The 19,924-nt window shown below is 48.7% G+C and overlaps 1 protein-coding gene across 2 annotated transcripts; it reads right to left on the minus strand.

Moving 5' to 3' along the window:
• Positions 1–10,966: 10,966 nt before the first annotated feature.
• XKR9 (XK related 9) lies at positions 10,967–19,924 on the minus strand. Of its 2 annotated transcripts, XM_001520081.4 has the most exons (4): positions 19,750–19,924; positions 15,284–15,818; positions 12,716–12,906; positions 10,967–11,706 (listed from the first exon to the last, which is right to left on the minus strand). In XM_001520081.4, the coding sequence occupies exons 2-4, from the start codon at positions 15,544–15,546 to the stop codon at positions 11,075–11,077; spliced, it is 1,086 nt and encodes a 361-aa protein (XP_001520131.1). In that variant the 5' UTR covers positions 15,547–15,818; positions 19,750–19,924; the 3' UTR covers positions 10,967–11,074. The 2 variants fall into 2 exon arrangements, with proteins under 2 accessions (XP_001520131.1, XP_007664000.1); XM_007665810.3 differs by lacking the exon at positions 15,284–15,818 and having other exon boundaries at positions 19,750–19,917.

The raw sequence follows: 19,924 nt of genomic DNA on the forward strand, positions 1-19,924 counted from the left end.
GACGGACAAAAATAAGACAACATCATCGCGATAAATAGAATGAAGGGGATGGACATCTCATTGACAAATAGGGTAATAAAAATATATCCCAATGAGCACAGTGCTGAGGGGAGGGGAAGGGAGAAGGGGAAGAGCGGAGGGAAAGGGGGCTTAGCTGAGGGGAGGTGAAGTGGGAAAGGGGGAGGGAGCAGAGGGCAGAGGGGGAGCAGAGATTTAGCAAGGCCTGAAAATTGACACCTCATGCCTCTTTCCTTGGTGTTTCTCTAAGTTTAGACAGGTACTAATTGCGTTCTTATGAGGGCATTTGATTGACCATTCAATTTTTCCCGATTCCACTCCTGCTAAAGCTTGTCAGACCTGGATCCCCGATTTAAGCACGAGGTTCTCTGTTTCCGCTGTCCTTTCCCAAGGGCTTAATAAGAGTATGTAGCAGTCATAAGAACAATAATAATAACAACGTATTCGTTAAACACTTACTACTTGTCAAGCGCTGTTCTAAGCACTGGCATAGATATAAGTTAAACAGGTTGGACCCAGTCCCTGTTCCACACGGGGCTCCAAGTTGGAAGGAAAACAGGTATTGAATCCCCCTTTTACAGATAAGGAATCTGAGGTGCAAAGAGGTTGCCCAAGGATACACAGTAGGCAACTGGCAGAGTGGGAGTAATAATAATAACGATGATGTTGGTATTTGTTAAGCGCTTACTATGTGCAGAGCACTGTTCTAAGCGCTGGGGGAGATCCAGGGTAATCACATTGTCCCACGTGAGGCTCACGGTCTTAATCCCCATTTTACAGATGAGGTCACTGAGGCCCAGAGAAGTGAAGTGACTTGCCCATAGTCACACAGCTGCCAAGTGGCAGAGCCGGGATTCGAACCCATGACCTCCGACTCCCAAACCCGGCCTCTTTCCACTGAGCCACGCTGCTCCCTGTGGGACAAGGAATGAGTCTAACCTTGAATCCACCCCAGCGCTTAGCACAGTGCCCAGCCGATGGTAAGCGCTTAACAAATACCACAGTTATTAATTATTGCACAACTGAGCAAGGGCCCTTTGGTAGGAGAGAACAAATTTCAAGTTTCCTCCTTTTCTTTTATTTGAATTGCCACAAGGGATCTCCTTGAAGGCAGGAATCATGTCTAGTGATGCTCCCTAGCGCTTAGTACAGTACTCTGCCTTCAGTAGGTGCTCAGACAATGTTATCGATTGATGGAAGCCTTGCTGGAGATTGTCACAATCTTATTTCTAGAACCCAGGGCCGCGTGGTGTCATCGATGAGCATAAAAATCAAACCGTCAGTGGTATTTATTGAGCGCTTACTCTGTGCAGAACACTGTACTAAGCACTTGAGTGCTAGAGAAGCAGTGCGGCTCAATGGAAAGAGCACAGGTTTGGGATTCAGAAGATGTGGGTTCTAATCCCGCCTCCTCCACTTGTCTGCTGTATGACCTTGGGCAAGCCACTGGAAGCAGCATGATTCAGTGGAAAGAGCCCGGGCTTGGGAGTCGGAGGTCAGGGGTTCGAATCCCGGCTCTGCCATTTGTCAGCTGCGTGACTGTGGGCAAGTCACTTTACTTCTCTGTGCCTCAGTTCCCTCATCTGTAAAATGGGGATGAAGACTGTGAGCCTCACGTGGGACAACCTGATGACCCTATATCTCCCCCAGCGCTTAGAACAGTGCTCTGCACATAGTAAGCGCTTAACAACTACCAACATTATTATTATTATTAACTTCTCCATGCCTCAGTTACCTCATCTAGAAAATGGAGATTAAAACTGTGTGCCCCAAGTGGGACAACCTGTTTATCCTGTAAATACCCCAGCACGTAGAACGGTGCTTGGCACATAGTAAGCGCTTAATAAATGCCATAATAATAATAAAACTACAGAATTGGAAGATGCCCTCTGTAGTCAAATATGTCAGTGGTCTGAGAGAGTGGACATTAAATATTTAATATAAGTATCTTCCATAAATCACGGTATTAGCAGCAGAGAAAATTCAGGTCAGGGAAGCCAGAGAATTTGAGTGCTCCCCTCTCCAGACTGGAAGCTCACTGTGGGTAGGGAAAATGTCGGACCTATTATGCTCTACCAAGTGCTTAGTACAGTGCTCTGCACACGGCGCTCTGTAGGTACCGTTGATGACGCTAACAATAGCTAGTATAGTATTTGTTAAGTGCCTTTGCTAAATATTTGAGAAGCAGGGTGTCCTAGTGGATAGAGCTCAGATCTGGGAGTCAGGAGGACCCGAGTTCTAATCTTGACTTCCCGCCACTCGTCTGCTGTGTGACCTTAGACAAGTCATTTCACTTCTCTGTGACTTCTCATCTGTAAAATGAGAAGCAGCATGGCTTAGTGGAAAGAGCCTGGGCTTGGGAGTCAGAGGTCATGAGTTTGAATCCCAGCTCTGCCACTTGTCAGCTGTGTGACTGTGGGCGAGTCACTTCACTTCTCGGTGCCTCAGTCACCTCATCTGTAAAATGGGGATTAACTATGAGCCTCACGTGGGACAACCTGATGACCCTGTATCTACCCCAGCGCTTAGAACAGTGCTCTGCACATAGTAATCGCTTAACAAATACCAACATTATTATTATTATTATTATTATTATTAAAATGAGGATTAAGACGATGAGCCCTATGTGGGACATGGATCGTATCCAACCCGATTACCTTGAATCTACCCCGGTACGTAGTACAGGGCCTGACACATAATAATCGCTTAGCAAATACCATTTAAAAAGTACTTACTGTATGTCAAGCACCGTTCTAAGCGTGGGGTGGAGACAAAATCCTCAGGTCCCACATGGGACTCACGGTCCAAGTTGGAGGGAGAACGGGTATTGAATCTCCATTTTGCAGACGAAGGAACTGAGGTGCAGAGAAGCGAAGTGACTTGCCCAAGGTCACGCAGCAGGCAAGTGGCGGAACCGGGATGAGAACGCAGGTCCTCCGAGTCCCAGGTCTGGGCTCTAGCCATCAGGCCACATTGCTTTGCAGGAGTTTGGGAGTCAGAGGTCATAGGTTCGAATCCCGGCTCTACCACTAGTCAGCTGGGTGACTGTGGGCAAGTCACTTCACTTCTCTGTGCCTCAGTTACCCCATCTGTAAAATGGGAATGAAGACTGTGAGCCTCACATGGGACAACCTGATTACGCTGTATCTACTCCAGCGCTTAGAACAGTGCTCTGCACATAGTAAGTGTTTAAATACCAACATTATTATTATCTCTGGCCCATTCTCTCTTTTCATCCCTCCCCGTCACACTCCTCATCCCCATTGAAATCCCGACCCCCTAATAATAATAATAATAATGGTATTTGTTAAGCGCTTACTATGTGCAGACCACTGTTCTAAGCGCTGGGCTAGATAGAGGGTAATCAGATTGTCCCACGTGGGGCTCACATTTTTTAATCCCCATTTTTACAGATGAGGTAACTGAGGCACCGAGCAGTGAAGCGACTTGCCCGAGGTCACCCAGCACACAAGCGGCGGAGCCGGGATTAGAACCCACGTCCCCTGACTCCCATCCCCGGGCTCTTGCCACGCGGCCTCGTTGCTTGGGCCTCTCGATCCGCCGACGCTGAATATTTATGAAGGACATTAAACTCCCCCAAACCCCCCCGTGAATATCCAAACTTAAAAAGAGCATATTGTTTGGGGCGGCGGAGAGGGGATTGGAAACTAACAATGCCGGTAACAAACGGGTCTGAAAACCCAAGCCTCCGGAGAGTCGAAGTGAACTTTAGTCTGTGAGCGGTCACTCGCTGGAACGGTGTCTTCATAAATTTGATCTGTTTATAGGGTGTTTCTGATGGTAGGCAATTCTTTGTTGAAAGTTAAGTGCTCTTTTATATGAATAAATAAAGGAGGCTTTGGTTTGAACTAATACGTTCTTCTGACAAATGTTTATTGGGAACGAATAAACGGGTTCGTAAATTGGAGATGTCTTGGGGATATCAGGTAGGCTCACCACCAAATCAGCCAACACGCTGGCAATTAAAACAATTCCGTGGAATGCTTCTACCCTCTTGTTTCGGCTCTGACAGTAGTCAAAACAGGAAGAAATTGTTAGTATCCGTCATTTGACTTATTCAGATACTTCTTGTGAGATGTCACCACCCAAGCTTTAAAAATCATACCAAAGCTGGTTTTTGACCCCTCAATTTGCAGTGGTATTGTAATTGGGGGAGCGCTTACTATGTGCCAGGCACTGTACTAAATGCCGGGGTAGATACAAGGTGATTGGGTCGGACACGGTTCCCTGACCCGCTTCGGGCTCACGGTCTTAATCCCCGTTTTCCAGACGAGGTAACTGAACCGGAGAGAAGCGAAGTGACTTGTTCAAGGTCACACAGCGGACAAGTGGCGGAGCCGGGATTAGAACCCAGGACCTTCTGACTCCCAGACTGTATTCACTAGCCCACGCTGCTTATCTAGCACTCTCCCAACTTCTTAGTACAGTGCTCTGCACACAATAAGCACTCAATAAATGCCACTGATTGATTGGATGAAGATATGGTCAAGCACGATGTGGAGATAGGCTGTGTCTCGGAACTTCCTCAGGAGAAATACATCAATTAATATTAATGGCATTAAGCGCTTACTATGTGCCAAGCATGGTACTAAACACTGGAGAAGATAAAAGATCATCAGGTTCCACATGGGGCTTGCGGTCTAAGTAGGAGGGAAAACAGGGAATAAATCTTCATTCTGCAGAGGAGGGAACTGAGGCCCGGAGAATCCACTTGTCCGAGGTCACACAGCAGGCAAGTGGCGGGGCCGGGATTCGGACCCAGGTCCTCGGACTCGCGGGATGTCAATTCCTAGAGAGATCCGCGGATTTTGGCAGGCCTGGACCTCTTAAAGGAGGGGTTCTGTCTTGAAGATGGCTCTTTGCCAAGGTGGGGGGCCGGGAGGAGGAGGGGCTGGGGTCTTTAGTCGTACCCATTCCATCTTTCAAAGCTGACAAATTCTCCAAGTTTCATTTCCCAAATGGAAAGACTTGATCCGGGGTAATAATAAGGTAAAGTGTGGGTTTCATCCAAAAGCTGGAAAAGGGCTCTGTTTCAAAAGACTTTTCGACAGCCCGCCTCCTCCTGTCTGAGATCTGCTAGGTCCAATATATATGTAAGATGGAATCAACCAATTGATGGTTTTTATTACAAATAATAATCATAATTATGGCATTTGTTAAGACCGTCAGCCCCATGTGGGACAGGGACTGTGTCCAACCTGACTAGCTTGTATCTACTCCGTCGCTCGGTACAATACCTGCTATATAGTAAGCGCTTAACAGATACTATTTTAAAAAGGTGACCCGTTGGCTTTAACTCCTTTTCCTTCCCTCTAGACCGTAAACTTTCTGTGGGCTGGAAACGTGTCCGCTAAGCCCTTAGTACAGTGCTCGGCACCCAGTAAGTCCTCAATAAATACGACTGCTCGATAAATACGATTGGCCGAATGAATGAACGTTGTATTCCCCCAAGCGCTTACTACGGTGCTCTACACACAGTAATAATAATAACAATGGTAATGATAATAATAATTGTGTTATTTGTTAAGTGCTTACTACGGGCCAGGCACTGTACTGAGCACTGGGAGAGATTTAGATTAACCTGGGTGGACACAGTCCCTGTCCCACGAGGGGTCACAGAAGCAGCAAGGTGTCGTGGCTAGAACCCGGGTCCGGGAGTCAGAAGGCCCCGGGTTCTCATCCCGGCTCTGCCCCTTGTCTGCTGTGAGACCTTGGTCGAGTCACTTCACTTCTCTGGGCCTCAGTTCCCTCGTCTGGAAAATGGGGACGAAGACTGGGAGCCCCATGGGGGACAGGGGCTGTGTCCATCCCGGTTTGCTTGTATCCACCCCAGAGCTTAGTCCAGGGCCTGGCACATAGTAAGCGCTTAACAAATACCAGTTATTGTTGTTATTCTCTCCCCTGCCCCAAACACACACACAGGCACGCACATATCTCTCGCCCGGACCGCTCAGCCCGTTTCGGGAAAACGGTTTGGGATGTTGGCCACCACCGGGAATTGGGATCGGTTGCGTCTCGGGGTGGCTGCTCCGTGGGGCCACCAGTTCCCCGGGTTCCAGCTCGGGGGGCGAAGCTGTCGTTTCTCCCTCAGTTGTTTGGGCCGGCCGGACCCCAAGCCTCGGACGGACCGGGGATTCTGCCCACAACCCAGAGTCTCTGGGCGGGGCTGGACAGAGCCCAGAATTCCCAGGAAGGACGAGAAAGATCCCAGAATTTCCAGACAGGGCAGGGAAGACCCAGAATTCCCAGGCAGGGATGGAAAGAGCCCAGAATTCCCGGAAAGGGCAGGAAAGATCCCAGAATTTCCAGACAGGACAGGGAAGAGCCCAGAAATCCCGGGTAGGGCTGGAAAGAGCCCAGAGTTCCTGGGCAGGGCCGGGTAGAGCCCAGAATTCCTACGCAGGGCTGGAAAGAACCCAGCATTCCTGGCTAGGGATGGAAAGAGTCGAGAATTCCCAGGCAGAGCTGGAAAGGGCTCAAAATTACCCGGGCAGGGCTGGAAAGAGCCCAGAATTCCCAGGCAGAGCTGGAAAAGGCTCAGAATTCCCGGGCAGGGCTGGAAAGAGCCCAGAATTCCCAGGCAGGGCAGGAAAGAGCCAGTCTATCAACACTATTTAGTGAGCTCTTACTGTATGCAGGGCACCGTACTAAGCACTTGGGAGAGTCAAATGCAACAAAGTTGGGAGACTCGATCCCTCCCTCCGTGGAGCTTGCAGTCAAGAAGGGAAGACAGACATTAATAGAAATAAATAAATGGCAGATATGTTGTGCTGTGGGGCTGAGAGTGGGATGAATATTACAATAATGGTGACATTTGTTGAGCGCTTACTATGTGCCAATCACTGTTCTAAGCGCTGGGGGAGATCCAGGGTAATCAGATTGTCCCACATGGGGCTCACAGTCTTAATCCCCATTTTACAGATGAGGGAACTGAGGCGCAGAGAAGTGAAGTGACTTGCCCCAGGTCACCCAGGAGACAGGTGGCGGAGCCGGGATTAGAACTCACGACCTCTGACTCCCAAGCCCGGGCTCTTTCCACTAAGCCATGCTGCTTCTCTAAAGGTAGAGAGAATCTGTGACTTAAAGGTACAGATCCAAAGACACAAGCGACGCAGAATGGGAGGGAGAAGGAGGGCTTAGTCGGGGAAGGCCTCTTGGAGGAGGTGGGACTTTTAGCGGGAAGGAGATTCATTCATCCATATTTATTGAGCGCTTTTACTATGGGCAGAGCACTGAGAATTGTCAAGCAGGACCGGAATATACAAAATTGGCTACTTCTCACCCGGTAACTCTTCAAACCCCACTCAGGATGGCACCTGGAGAGTGTCCAGTCCCCTGCCAGGCTCCACTATGGGAGGGAGAGTGGAGCAGGTGCTTGGCCATTTGAAGAATAGCTAGAAACCATTCCATTAGAGAAGCAGCGTGGCTCAGTGGAAAGAGCCCGGGCTTAGGAGTCAGGGGTCATGGGTTCGAATCCCGGCTCCGCCACCCGTCAGCTGTGTGACTTCGGGGAAGGTACTTCACTTCTCGGTGCCTGAGTGACCTCATCTGGAAAATGCGGATGAAGACTGGGAGCCTCACGTGGGACAACCTGATGACCCTGTATCTCCCCCAGCGCTTAGAACAGTGCTCTGCACATAGTAAGCGCTTAATAAATACCAATATTATTATTATTATTATTATTATTTAAGTACTATGTGCCAAGCACTGTTTCTTAGCTATGATTCCACTGCCCTCTGGGGGCTGATCAGAGGTTTTGTCCCTGGGAACTGTAGCCCACACCCAGCCGGGGTCTACTTTCCAAGGAGTCCCTTGCCATAATAATAATAATAATAATAATAATAATAATAATTTGTTAAGAACTATGTGCCAAGCATTGGTTCTTAGCTGTGATTCCACTGCCCTCTGGCGGCTGATCAGAGGTTTTGTCCCTGGGACTGTAGCCCCCTCACCCTGCCGGGGTCTTCTTCCCAAGAAGACCCTTGTAATAATAATAATAATAATAATAATAATAATAATAATAATAATAATAATAATATTTGTTAAGTACTATCTATGTGCCAAGCACTAGCTCTTAGCTGTGATTCCACTGCCCTCTGTGTGCTGATCAGAGGTTTTGTTCCTAGGAACTGTAGCCCCCCGCCAGCCGGAGTCTTCTTCCCAAGGAGATGCTTGCCATAATAATAACTATAATAATAACAATAATAATGGTATTTGTTAAGCACTATGTGCCAAGCACTGGTTCTTAGCTGTGATTCCACTGCCCTCTGTGTGCTGACCAGAGGTTCTGTTCCTGGGATCTGTAGCCCCCCGCCAGCCAGGGTCTTCTTTCCAAGGAGATCCTTGCCATAATAATAATAATAATAATAATAATAATAATAATAATAACAATAATAATAATGATGGTATTTGTTAAGCACTAGCTATATGCCAAGCACTGGTTCTTAGCTGTGATTCCACTGCCCTCCGGGGGTTGATCAGAGGTTTTTGTCCCTGGGAACCGTAGCTCCCCGGCCCCACCGCGGTCTTCTTGCCCTCATAATAATAATAATGGTATTTGTTAAGCGCTAACTATGTGCCAAGCACTGCTCTAAGCGCTGGGGTAAATACAAGGAAATCAGGTTGTCTCAGGTGGGGCTCACAGTCTTCATCCCCATTTGACAGAAGAGGGAACTGAGGCCCAGAGATGTGAAGTGACTTGCCCACAGTCACACAGCTGACAAGTGGTGGAGTCGGGATTAGAACCCATGACCTTCTGACTCCCAAACCTGGGTTCTTTCCACTAATCAGCTTTCCACTGAAGGACGCAGCATGGTAGAGTGGATAGCGCACGGCCCTGGGAGCCAGAAGGTCGCGGGTTCTAATGCTGGCTCCGCCACGTGTCTGCTGTGTGACCTTAGGCAAGTCACTTCACTTCTCCTGGCTTCAGTTCCCTCATCTGTAAAGTGGAGATGAAAACTGGGAGCCCCATGTGAGACAGGGACCGTGTCTAACCTGATTTGCTTGTATTCACCCTAGGGTTTAATAATCATGTTGGTATTTGTTAAGCGCTTACTATGTGCAGAGCACCGTTCTAAGCGCTGGGTAGATACAGGGTCATCAGGTTGTCCCACGTGAGGCTCACAGTCTTCATCCCCATTTTCCAGATGAGGGAACCGAGGCACAGAGAAGTGAAGTGACTCGCCCACAGTCACCCAGCTGACAAGTGGCAGAACTGGGATTCGAACCCACGTCCTCCGACTCCCAAGCCCGGGCTCTTTCCACTGAGCCACGCTGCTTCTCTAGTACAATGCCTAGCACACGGTAAGCACTTAACAAATACCACAATCGTGATTACTCCGCCTTGTCGGCTGCGTGACTTCGGGCAAGTCACGTCGCTTCTCTGGGCCTCAATTACCTCATCTGTCAAATGGGGATGAAGACTGTGAGCCCCACCTGGGACAACCTGATCACCTTGTATCCTCCCCAGCGCTTAGAACGGTGCTCTGCACATAGTAAGCGCTTAACAGATGTCATCATCATTATTATTAATGTCTCTCAGTGACGCTCACACTTATGGAGGAGGGGAATAGAGGTCCAGAGAGGCACAAGGTTGAAGCAGTCCTCCCTTTCCTCTCCACCCGAACTGCTCCCACGTTAATACAGTCGGTGACCCTATCCCGCCTGGATTCCTGCCTCGGCCTCCTCTCTGACCTCCCGGCCTCCTCTCTCTTCCCACTCTAGTCCATACTTCACTCTGCCACCCGGATCATTTTTCCCCCAAAACATTCAGGACGTGTTTCCCCGCTCCTCAGAACACTCCAGTTGTTGCCCACCCACTTCTGCAGCAGTGAAAAACTCCTCACCGTTGGCTTCAAAGCCCTCAATCACCTTGCCCCCTCCGACCTCACCCGGCTCCTGTCCTCCTCCAACCCAGCCCACGCACTTCGCTCCTCTAATGCCAACCTTTCTGCCGGGCCTCCGTCTCTTCTATCTCGCCGCCGACCTCTCGCCCGCATCCTGCCTCTGCCCTGGCACGCCCTCCCTCCTCAAATCCCACAACGACCCTCCCCTGCTTCCAAACCTTATCGAAGGCCCGCCTCCTCCAAGAGGCCTTCCCCGATTAAGCCCTCCTCTCCCCTTCTCCCACTCCCTTCTGCGTCACCCTGACTTGTTCCCTTTATTCAACCCCCGACCCAGGCCCGCACCACTCATACCCATTTCCGTAAGTCGTGTAAATATATATATATCGGTGTCCGTCTCCCCGTCTCCAGGCTGTAAGCTTCTTGAAGGCAGGGAATGTGTCTGTTTATTGTTGTATTGTCCTCTCCCAAGTGCTTAGTCCAGTGCTCTGCACACAGTAAGCACTCAATAAACGCGATTAAATATTTATTTATTTGTATTGACATCTGTCTCCCCGCCTCTGGACTGTAAGCTTCTTGAAGGCCGGGAATGTGTCTGTTTATTGTTATATTGTCCGTTCCCAAGCGCTTAGTCCAGTGCTCTGCACGCAGTAAGCGCTCAATAAACGCGATTAAATATCATTTATTTATCTGTATTGACGTCTGTCTCCCCGCCTCTAGACCGTAAGCTTCTTGAAGGCAGGGAATGTGTCTCTTAATTGCTGTATTGTCCCTCTCAAGCACTTAGTCCAGTGCTCCTCACGCAGTAAGCACTCAGTAAATGCGATTAAATATCATTTATTTATTTGTATTGACATCTGTCTCCCCGCCTCTAGACTGTAAGCTTCTTGAAGGCCGGGAATGTGTCTGTTTATTGTCGTATTGTCCGCTCCCAAGCGCTTAGTCCAGTGCTCTGCACGCAGTAAGCGCTCAATAAACGCGATTAAATATCATTTATTTATCTGTATTGACGTCTGTCTCCCCGCCTCTAGACCGTAAGCTTCTTGAAGGCAGGGAATGTGTCTCTTAATTGCTGTATTGTCCGCTCCCAAGCGCTTAGTCCAGTCCTCTGCACGCAGTAAGCGCTCAATAAATAGGATTGAATGAATGTGGGCAAGGGGAGACCGGGAGAGGTCCAGCGGGGATTTGGGGGGCTACAGCATCAAGCGGTATCTCATGCCGGGCTCTCTTTCTGGGCCGATCCCGTCCACCTCGTCCCCTCCGTTCCTTTCCGGGAATCTGTTGGGGTGAAAAGAGCCGTAGTAGACGACGAGGAAGACCAAGCCCAAGCAGAGCGTCAGGATCACGGCCAAGGTGACGCCCCCGAAAAAGTGCCACTGACCCGGCACCGGGCCGCCCAGCCAGAACCAGAACAGGATCCCGGCCGTGGCCAGCACGCGGGTCACGTAGTAGCCCGTCATGGCCCACCGGGTCCTCTCCCCCTTGACGTTCAGGAAGGTGAAGACGAGGATGAAGCCGACCACGGCCCTGTAGAGGACTTCCATCCTCGGAGAGTGGCAGAAATCCGTGCTCTGCCTCCACGCCCAGGCGAGGCCGAGGATCCAGAGGGAGCCCAGCGCGATCGGCACTGCCCAGAGGTTGGCCAGGGCCAGGAGGGCGATGCTCAGGGCCCAGGAGGTCAGGGTCAGCAGCTTGTAGAGCAGCAGGGTCAGCTTCGGCCGCAGCCCCGCCAGCTTCTCTTTATGGGGCAGCGATTTCCTCAGGTAGATCTGGTAATCCACGGTCGTCAGGGACACCGCGCAGCAGGAGATGGTCACCGAGGCGTCTAAAGAGAGAAAAGAAAAAGGCGAGTGCGTGGCAGGCCGGAGTAGAATAATGAGAATAATCGCCATTATGAACAATGATTCACTGTGATGAATAAATTATAATTATCATTCTATAATCATCTCTCTCCTCCTCCAGACTGTAAGTTCACTGTGGGCACAGAACATGTCCACCAACTCTTTTAGATTCATTCAATAGTATTTATTGAGCGCTTACTATGTGCAGAGCGCTGTACTAAGCGCTTGGAACGTACAAATCGGTAACAGATAGAGACAGTCCCTGCCCCTGGACGGGCTTACAGTCTAATCGTTTTAAATCTATTTAATCGTATAAAAACTATCTAATAGTTTTAGATAATAAATAACTGTTATAGGAGCAATATCATTTATCAAGAAATGACAAATACCATTAGCTATATTACGTTTAATATGAATACAGGTCTCTACCGTTATAGGTATCGAGTATAATATATCACAGTATAGTATTATGGTCTTGAGTTGGACACAGTCCCTGTCCCACGTGGGGCTCACAGTCTTCATCCCCATTTCACAGATGAGGGAACTGAGGCCCGGAGAAGCGAAGTGACTTGCCCAAGGTCACACAGCAGACAAGCGGTAGACGCAGAATTAGAAGTCAGATCCTTCTGACTCCCAGGCTGGGCTCTATCCACTAGACCACGCTGCTTTTCACCTTGAACTCAAATGCTGTACTTCTCATACTGCCCTCTCCCAACTGCTCAGTCCAGCGCTCTGCACACGGTAAGCGCTCAATAAAAACGATTGAATGAACGAATGGATTTACTGAGGGCTTTCTCTGTGCGGAGCACTGGACTGAGCGATTGGGAGAGGACAATAGAGCAATAAACGGACGCATTCCCTGCCCGCAGCGAGCTTATAAGTACCACTGATCGATCGATCGATCGATTGATTCTTCCCTCCCATCCCTCCCTCCCTTCCCTCCCTCCTCCCCGGCCCCTGAATCATCCTCAGGGGGATCTGAGACGGACTTACACTGACTGAAGCTGACCGCTGGACTCTCCATCAAGATGTAGGCCTGCAGAACGAGCTGGGGTAACCCCTCCACGTACGCCTCGAACAGTCGGAGCATGCTCAGATCGGTCACCGCCTGAACCCCGACCTGCGTGTCGTCCTTCTGTTTGCCGAAGACCACCTTGTGTCCCGTTCTCAGAGCGATATAATACCTGCGAAGCACACAGCGGCGGCGTGAGAAAGCAGGGCGGCCCGGTGGGTAGAGCCCGGGGCCGGGGAGCGAGAAGGACCGGGGTGCTCATCCCGGCTCTGCCACTCGTCTGCTGGTTGGCCGCTTCCCTTCCCTCATCTGGAAAATGGGAATTAAGACTGTGAGCCCCACGTGGGATGATGGAGTGTGTCCAATATGATCAGCCGAACCTAATTCAAGGCTTAGTACAGTGCCTGGCACATAGTGAGCGCTTAACAAATCCCACCAAAAAAAAACAAAAGGCGTTGAGGGCCTCAGTTCCCTCATCTGGAAAATGGGAATTAAGACTGTGAGCCCCACGTGGGATGATGGAGTATGTCCAATGTGAACAGCTGTACCTACCCCAGTGCTTAGTACAGTGCCCGGCACATAGTGAGCGCTTAACAAATACCATCCCAAAAAAATGCGTTGAGGACTGAGGACTTCCTCCAAACCACCACCCATCCAAATCCTCTCTCTCCATCTTTCCCGAATCCCATGCCTAACTTCCAAACGCCCCTCGATCCTCTTTGGAAGGGAAGGTGAACTCAGGTCTGTGACGTGGGGTTAACAATCACGTTGGTATTTGTTAAGCGCTTACTATGTGCCGAGCACTGTTCTAAGCGCTGGGGGGGATACAAGGTGATCAGGTTGTCCCACGGGGGGCTCACAGTCTCCATCCCCATTTGACAGACGAGGTAACTGAGGCACCGAGAAGTGAAGCGACTTCCCCAACGTCACCCAGCTGACAGGTGGCGGAGCCGGGATTCGAACCCATGACCTCTGACTCCTAAGCCCGGGCTCTTTCCAATGAGCCACGTTGCTTCTCTGCTTCTTCTTAGCGCTGCTTCTTCTTAATGAGAAGCCCACGGAGATTTCCAGCTTTCAATCCCAGAGAGGTGAACTTCCATCCTCCGCAAACATCTGGACGAGACACGCCGTCAATATTCCCCTTCGCACCTGGACCTCATCTGCTTACTTTCATGTTTTCCTTGAACTCTGTAACTCTACCCCCGGCGTGGGAGATGCAGCGTTGGATGAAAGGCACGCGCGGCTAAATAAACTAACAACAAAAGACAGGCTGGGACGGCCTCGTCCCTTTCTGATCCACTTGTTTTTCACAACAACCTCAGAAATTCATTCAGACTTCAGATATCACGAGCCTTTTCGTTCAAAGTCCGGTATGGCCAAAAAAAAAAAAAAAGAAAAGAAAAGAAAAACCATAAAACAGATACCGGCTTGGGCAGACACCTGTGACTTCTGTCAGCATTTTCCTGTCCTTTTTTGATTTTTTAAGTTCAGTATTGATCCTCCAGAGTGAAAATTCTAATGCAACAATAGAGCAGATGCGCAGTTCGCTAAATACGGTTGAGACGAGCAGCGTGCTTGTAAGAGCATTTTCAGTCCACCAAAAACAAAACAAAAAGCGCGATCATTGGGGCAAATATTCTGCCTTTTAAACTTACAAAGTGCCTCCCACTGAAGAAAGAGTGTTCCCCGGGTGAACATGGAAACTTCTGTAGAAGCAGCATGGCCCAGTGGAAAGAGCCCAGGCCTGGGAGTCAGAGGGTGCGGGTTCCAATCCCAGCTCCGCCACATATCTGCTTTGTGATCTTGGGCAAGTCACTTCACTTCTCTCTCCCTCAGTTACCTCATCTGTGAAACGGGGATTAAGTCTGTGAGCTCCATGTGAGGCAGGGGCTCTGTCCAACCTGATTGTATCTACCCCATTGCTTAAAAAAATGCTTGGTATATAGTAAGCGCTTAACAAATACCACAATTATTATTATTATTATTAATAAATACATTTGACTGACTGAAATACCTTTTTTTATATAAAAAAACTTCCACCAGCAATGAATTGAGCTGAGTGGATATCGGAAGCCTGAGACGAATAATTTATCACTAATGATAATAATTGCAGGATATGTGAAGCGCTTACTAATCACTTAACCCTTACTAAGCATTTATTTATTATTATTTAAGCACTTATTTAACCCCTGTGCCAACCAAAGGCCACCCCTGGTAGCTCAAATCATAAAAACTGGCACTTCAGGTTCTTTCACCTCTTGGAAGGAGTTCATTCATTCATTCCATCGTTTTTATTGAGCACTTACTGCATGCAGAGCACTGTCCTAAGCGCCTGGGAAAGTTCAATACAACAGTAAATAGGGACATCCCCTGCCCACAACAAGCTCACCATCTAGAGTGGGGGAGGCAGACATCAATACAAATAAAATTACAGATCTGGACATAAGTGCTCCAGCAGCACGAACGAAGTGCCCGAGAGCGACGTGGGCTTTTGTTTTCTTTTTTTCCTTTTTTTTAAGCAGCTGCTGCGACCAAGAGCTCATACCCACCTGGTAAAGATCCCACACTGCAGGCAATGGAGGAAGAGAGAACACGGAGGTTTGCCCGGATCTCCGTCATCCTCGAACCACGTGTAACTGAAACACTGCACGACCAGAGATGCCAACAGCACGAAGCCCATCGTTAGGAAGCCGTGGACCAACTGTCCGTTCTGGAAATAACGGATGGTCACCCAGAAGTCCACTCCCAAATCAGCTACGTAGATGATCATGCCCAACACCAGCAAAATAAAATTTGGTTTGGAAAGGGTCATGGTGACTCGGACTGTCCTTCACCGCAAGCGAGGGAGAAGACGATCGGGGTGGAGGGTCTTTGACGTAGGCTGGATTTTCGACTCGGTTTCCACCGGAGAGAGGCTCGAGCGGGAGAGATGGAACGGAAAATGTCCTAACGTTTATGTTCTTTTCTGAGGCGCTGGTGGAAGGGTAGAGGCTGGAAGGTGGTAAATTCAAAAGTCAGGCTTCCAAACGAGCCCTTGGCGTTGGAATAATACAGATAAGGCTCATTTCCCTCGGCCGAGAGAACCTAAGGAGAAAAAACGGGTCGTCGGAATCACCAGGACGAGATTAGGTTCTTGGATATCGTCGGCTGTGTAGCCTTTCATTCCTTCCTTCAGTTGTAGTTACAGAGCAGCGGACAAGTGGCAGAGCAGGTATTAGAATCCAGATCCTTCTGACTCCCAGGCCCAAGTTCTAAACACTAGGCCACGTTGCTTCCCAACCACTCATGGATTGAGTTACTTACAATGCCCCGCTCCGGAGCAAACGGTCTTGGGTCACTGGAGATTTCACGGCATCCCCCGGCCGGCCCACCCGGAGACATCCCTTCTTGTCCTCCCGCCCCAGGAATGAGTCCCTCTTGTCCTCCCCACCTGATGAATGGGGAATTGGGTCGATGAAGAAAAGCGGGGGTGTCTCTCTCAGGGACACTGAAGAGGATTAGGTTCCCGGGGATGTAAAGTCCACACCAAAATCCAACGAGAAGTGCTTAGCCCCAGGAGCCCACCATCCCTTTTGATGATCGACCGGGTTGGGGTCTCTTACAGCTTTCTGGAGGTTCTGATCCATCTGCCCCAGTTTCTTCCTGGCCAATTTCTGGGCTTGGAGTTTTTCCACCACACTGTGGGGGGAAGGAGAGGAGGAAGATGGGGAAGGAAGAGGATGAGGGAAGGGAGAGGAGGAGGATGGAGGGAAAGGAGGAGGATGGAGGGAGAGGAGACAGATGGAGGGAAAGGAGGAGGATGGGGGGAGGAGGAGGATGGGGGGAGGAGGAAGATGGGGAGAGGAGGAGGAGGAGGGAGAGGAAGAGGATGGGGAGAGGAAGAGGAGGATGGGAAAGAGGAAGAGGTTGGAGGGAGAGGAAGATGGAGGGAGAGGATGATGGGGGGAGCAGGAGGAGAATGGGAAGAGCAGAAGGAGAATGGGGGGAGGAGGAACATGGAAGGAAAGGAGGAGAATGGGGAGAGGAGGAGGATAGAGGGAGAGAAGGATGGGGAGAGGAGGAGGATGGAAGGAAAGGAGAAGAATGGGGAGAGGAGGAGGAAAGAGGGAGAGGAGGATGGGGAGAGCAGGAGGAGAATGGGGAGAGCAGGAGGAGAATGGAGGAGAGGAGGAGAATGGAGAAGAGAAGGATGGGGGAGAGAAGGATGGGGGGAAGAGGGGAGAAGTGTGTGGAAGGAAAAGCCCCTTTCCCCCACAAGGTCACATCTTTCTCTCTTCCCTCTGCTACCTCTTTTTCAGACCCTACTGCCTTTGACACAAATGGTGAGTGCTTTGGCTCTCCCTAATTACCCAGATGAGATACACCAAGCATTGAATCAACACCCTCAATGATGGATTAATAACTAAGCCCCACCCCCCCAACTAAATGATTTGGAAAGTTGATAACAAAATAATAATGTTGGTATTTGTTAAGCGCTTACTATGTGCAGAGCACTGTTCTAAGCTCTGGGGTAAACACAGGGGAATCAGGTTGTCCCACGTGGGGCTCACAGTCTTAATCCCCATTTTACAGATGAGGGAACTGAGGCACAGAGAAGTTAAGTGACTTGCCCACAGTCACACAGCCGACAAGTGGCAGAGTGGGATTCGAACTCATGAGCCCTGACTCCGAAGCCCGTGCTCTTTCCACTGCGCCACGCTGCTTCCCCAACAAAATGATTCCTCCGGGGCAGTTCCCCCCTACCCTCTTTCTAATTGTATTGTCCTCCATGGGAACCCGGTTAAATCAAAATGAACAAACTCTTTCCTCTCAATATTGTATTTAAATCAACTAGCAATGGGGGGGGGGTGTTTAGTTGCTAACCTCAACCTACTTCCTTTCTTTACTGCATTGAGGTGAAATGCTCTTTAATAAATAACTCACCCAAGGTCTCCTGGCGAAGCCTTGGAAGATTTTGAAGAGCTTTGACTCAATCGATCAAGAGTATGTATTGAGTGCTTACTGTATGCAGAGCACTGTACTGATTGCCTGAGCGAGAACAGTACATGTCCTGCTGGGGTTTTTTATTAAATATTCCATGCCCCAATCCCAGTTTTCCTTAATTCTTTTCCTGTACACTGAGTACAAATCATGGAACTTGGAAATATTTCAGGATGATTGATCATTGCTACTGAGTACTTGCTGTGTGCAGAGCACTGTACTATGTGCTTATTATTGATAATAATAGTAATAGTACTTGTTAAGTGCTTACTATGTGCCAAGCAATGTTCTGAACTGTGGGGAAGATATATGTTAAGCAGGTTCATTCATTCATTCGTATTTATTGAGCGCTTCCTATGTGCAGAGCACTGTACTAAACACCTGGGAGAGTACAATACAATAATAAACAGACACGTTCCCTGGCTACATTGAGCTTACAAACACTCTCCTATAGACTGCAGAAGATGGCTAAATTTGGGGTTTCCAAGCATTTCAGTCTACTTGACTGTAACTTAATACTATTTAATATTTGCACGGTGAAATACTTCCTACCCCCAAAGATTCTGAAACAACTGATGTGATCTGGGCAACGTTTCTCTCCAAAGAGAGGGCTCCTTTTCCTTGTACACGGGAACCACCCGGACTCGTTAATACTTCACTCAATTTTTCAGAGGGGGGAATGAATAATTTTTTTCGGCCCAAAACGAGGGGGAATTACAGTATTGGCAAGACACCAGAAGCAACTGACTAATCTGATAAAGCAACTCATATGTACCTAATTGAGTAAGCAGAATGCAATTCCCCGAATTGGACTGGAAGCACAACCCCAAGTTTTACCTGGGCCACACTTGGAATCAATCAATTGAATTTTTTGAGCGCTTACTGTGTGCAGAGCACTGTATGAAGCGCCTGGGAGAGCACAATACAATTATTCTCGTCTGTCCGTCTCCCCCGATTAGACCGTAAGCCCGTCAAACGGCAGGGACTGTCTCTATCTGTTGCCGACTTGTTCATTCCAAGCGCTTAGTACAGTGCTCTGCACATAGTAAGCGCTCAATAAATACTATTGAATAAATACTATTGAATGAAAAGTCATTCATTCATTCAATAGTGTTTATTGAGCGCTTACTATGTGCAGAGCACTGTACTAAGCGCTTTGAATGTACAAATCGGCCACAGATAGAGACAGTCCCTGCCCACTGATGGGCTTACAGTCTAATCGGGGGAGACAGACAAAAACAAAAGCAATAAATGGAATCAAGGGGATGAACATCTCATTAAAACAATAGCAATAAATAGAATCAAGGTGATGTACATCTCATTAACAAAATAAATTGGGTAATGAAAATATATACAATTGAGCGAACGAGTTGGTAGACACATTCCCTGCCCACAACGAGCTCACAGTCTAGAGGGGAGGGGCATTAATATAAATAAACTAGGGACATAATAAATTAGTTATGGACATAATTGCCTACAAAAAGGACTATTATGTGCAGGGCAGGATGTCTCAGAAAGCACCATCCTATCTTGGGGTCGGTCCAGCAGCCGCTCAACAAGAGCTAGTCTGGGCAGGAGCTGTGTCTATTGTGTTATCGGACTTTCCCATGCGCTCAGGACAGTGCTCTGCACACAGTAAGTGCTCAATAAATAAGATCGAATGAATGAATCCATCGATGAACAAGAAAATTGCCCCTTCCAAACCTCAGGAGCGAGGTGTCCCTAAAGAAATTGTCCTGTCGTCCTATTCTGGTTTGCTGATGAGGCACACAGTAAGTGCTCAATAAATAAGATCGAATGAATGAATCCGTCGATGAACAAGAAAATTGCCCCTTCCAAAACTCAGGAGCGAAGTGTCCCTAAAGAAATTGTCCTTTCGCCCTATTTTGGTTTGCTGATGAGGTCAGAGTCCATGTAGACCAAGATAAGTAACCTTTGGTACTACACATGGGCCTTGGGAGATAAAGCGGTAATAAAGGCGTCTAGCCCAAGCCTCTTCCTAATTCAGCACTTTTTAAGGAACAAGGAGACTTACCTTAAAATTTGCCCCTCACATGTTTCTGTTCCACCGCAATTAAAATCTTCAGGAAACTGCGAGCAGAGAATGCTTTGAATTCCAGGAGAGAGATCCAGTTGGTTAGATTTTATTTGTTTTCCTTGTGTGTTCATAATGACCAAGAGGCATTAGAGGGTGTGCGCGTCCTTTAAAG

Source organism: Ornithorhynchus anatinus, chromosome 7 (genome assembly GCF_004115215.2).
Source record: "Ornithorhynchus anatinus isolate Pmale09 chromosome 7, mOrnAna1.pri.v4, whole genome shotgun sequence".
NCBI classification, from domain to species: domain Eukaryota; kingdom Metazoa; phylum Chordata; class Mammalia; order Monotremata; family Ornithorhynchidae; genus Ornithorhynchus; species Ornithorhynchus anatinus.

Coding starts and splice junctions, on each gene's coding strand:
- XKR9 (XM_001520081.4), bottom strand. CDS start 15,546: ATGACCCTTTCCAAACCAAATTTTATTTTGCTGGTGTTGGGCATGATC. Junction 12,907..15,283: donor CAGTGTGGGATCTTTACCAG/GTGGGTATGAGC, acceptor TGTGCTTCGCAG/GTATTATATCGCTCTGAGAA. Junction 11,707..12,715: donor AGCGGTCAGCTTCAGTCAGT/GTAAGTCCGTCT, acceptor TTCTCTCTTTAG/ACGCCTCGGTGACCATCTCC.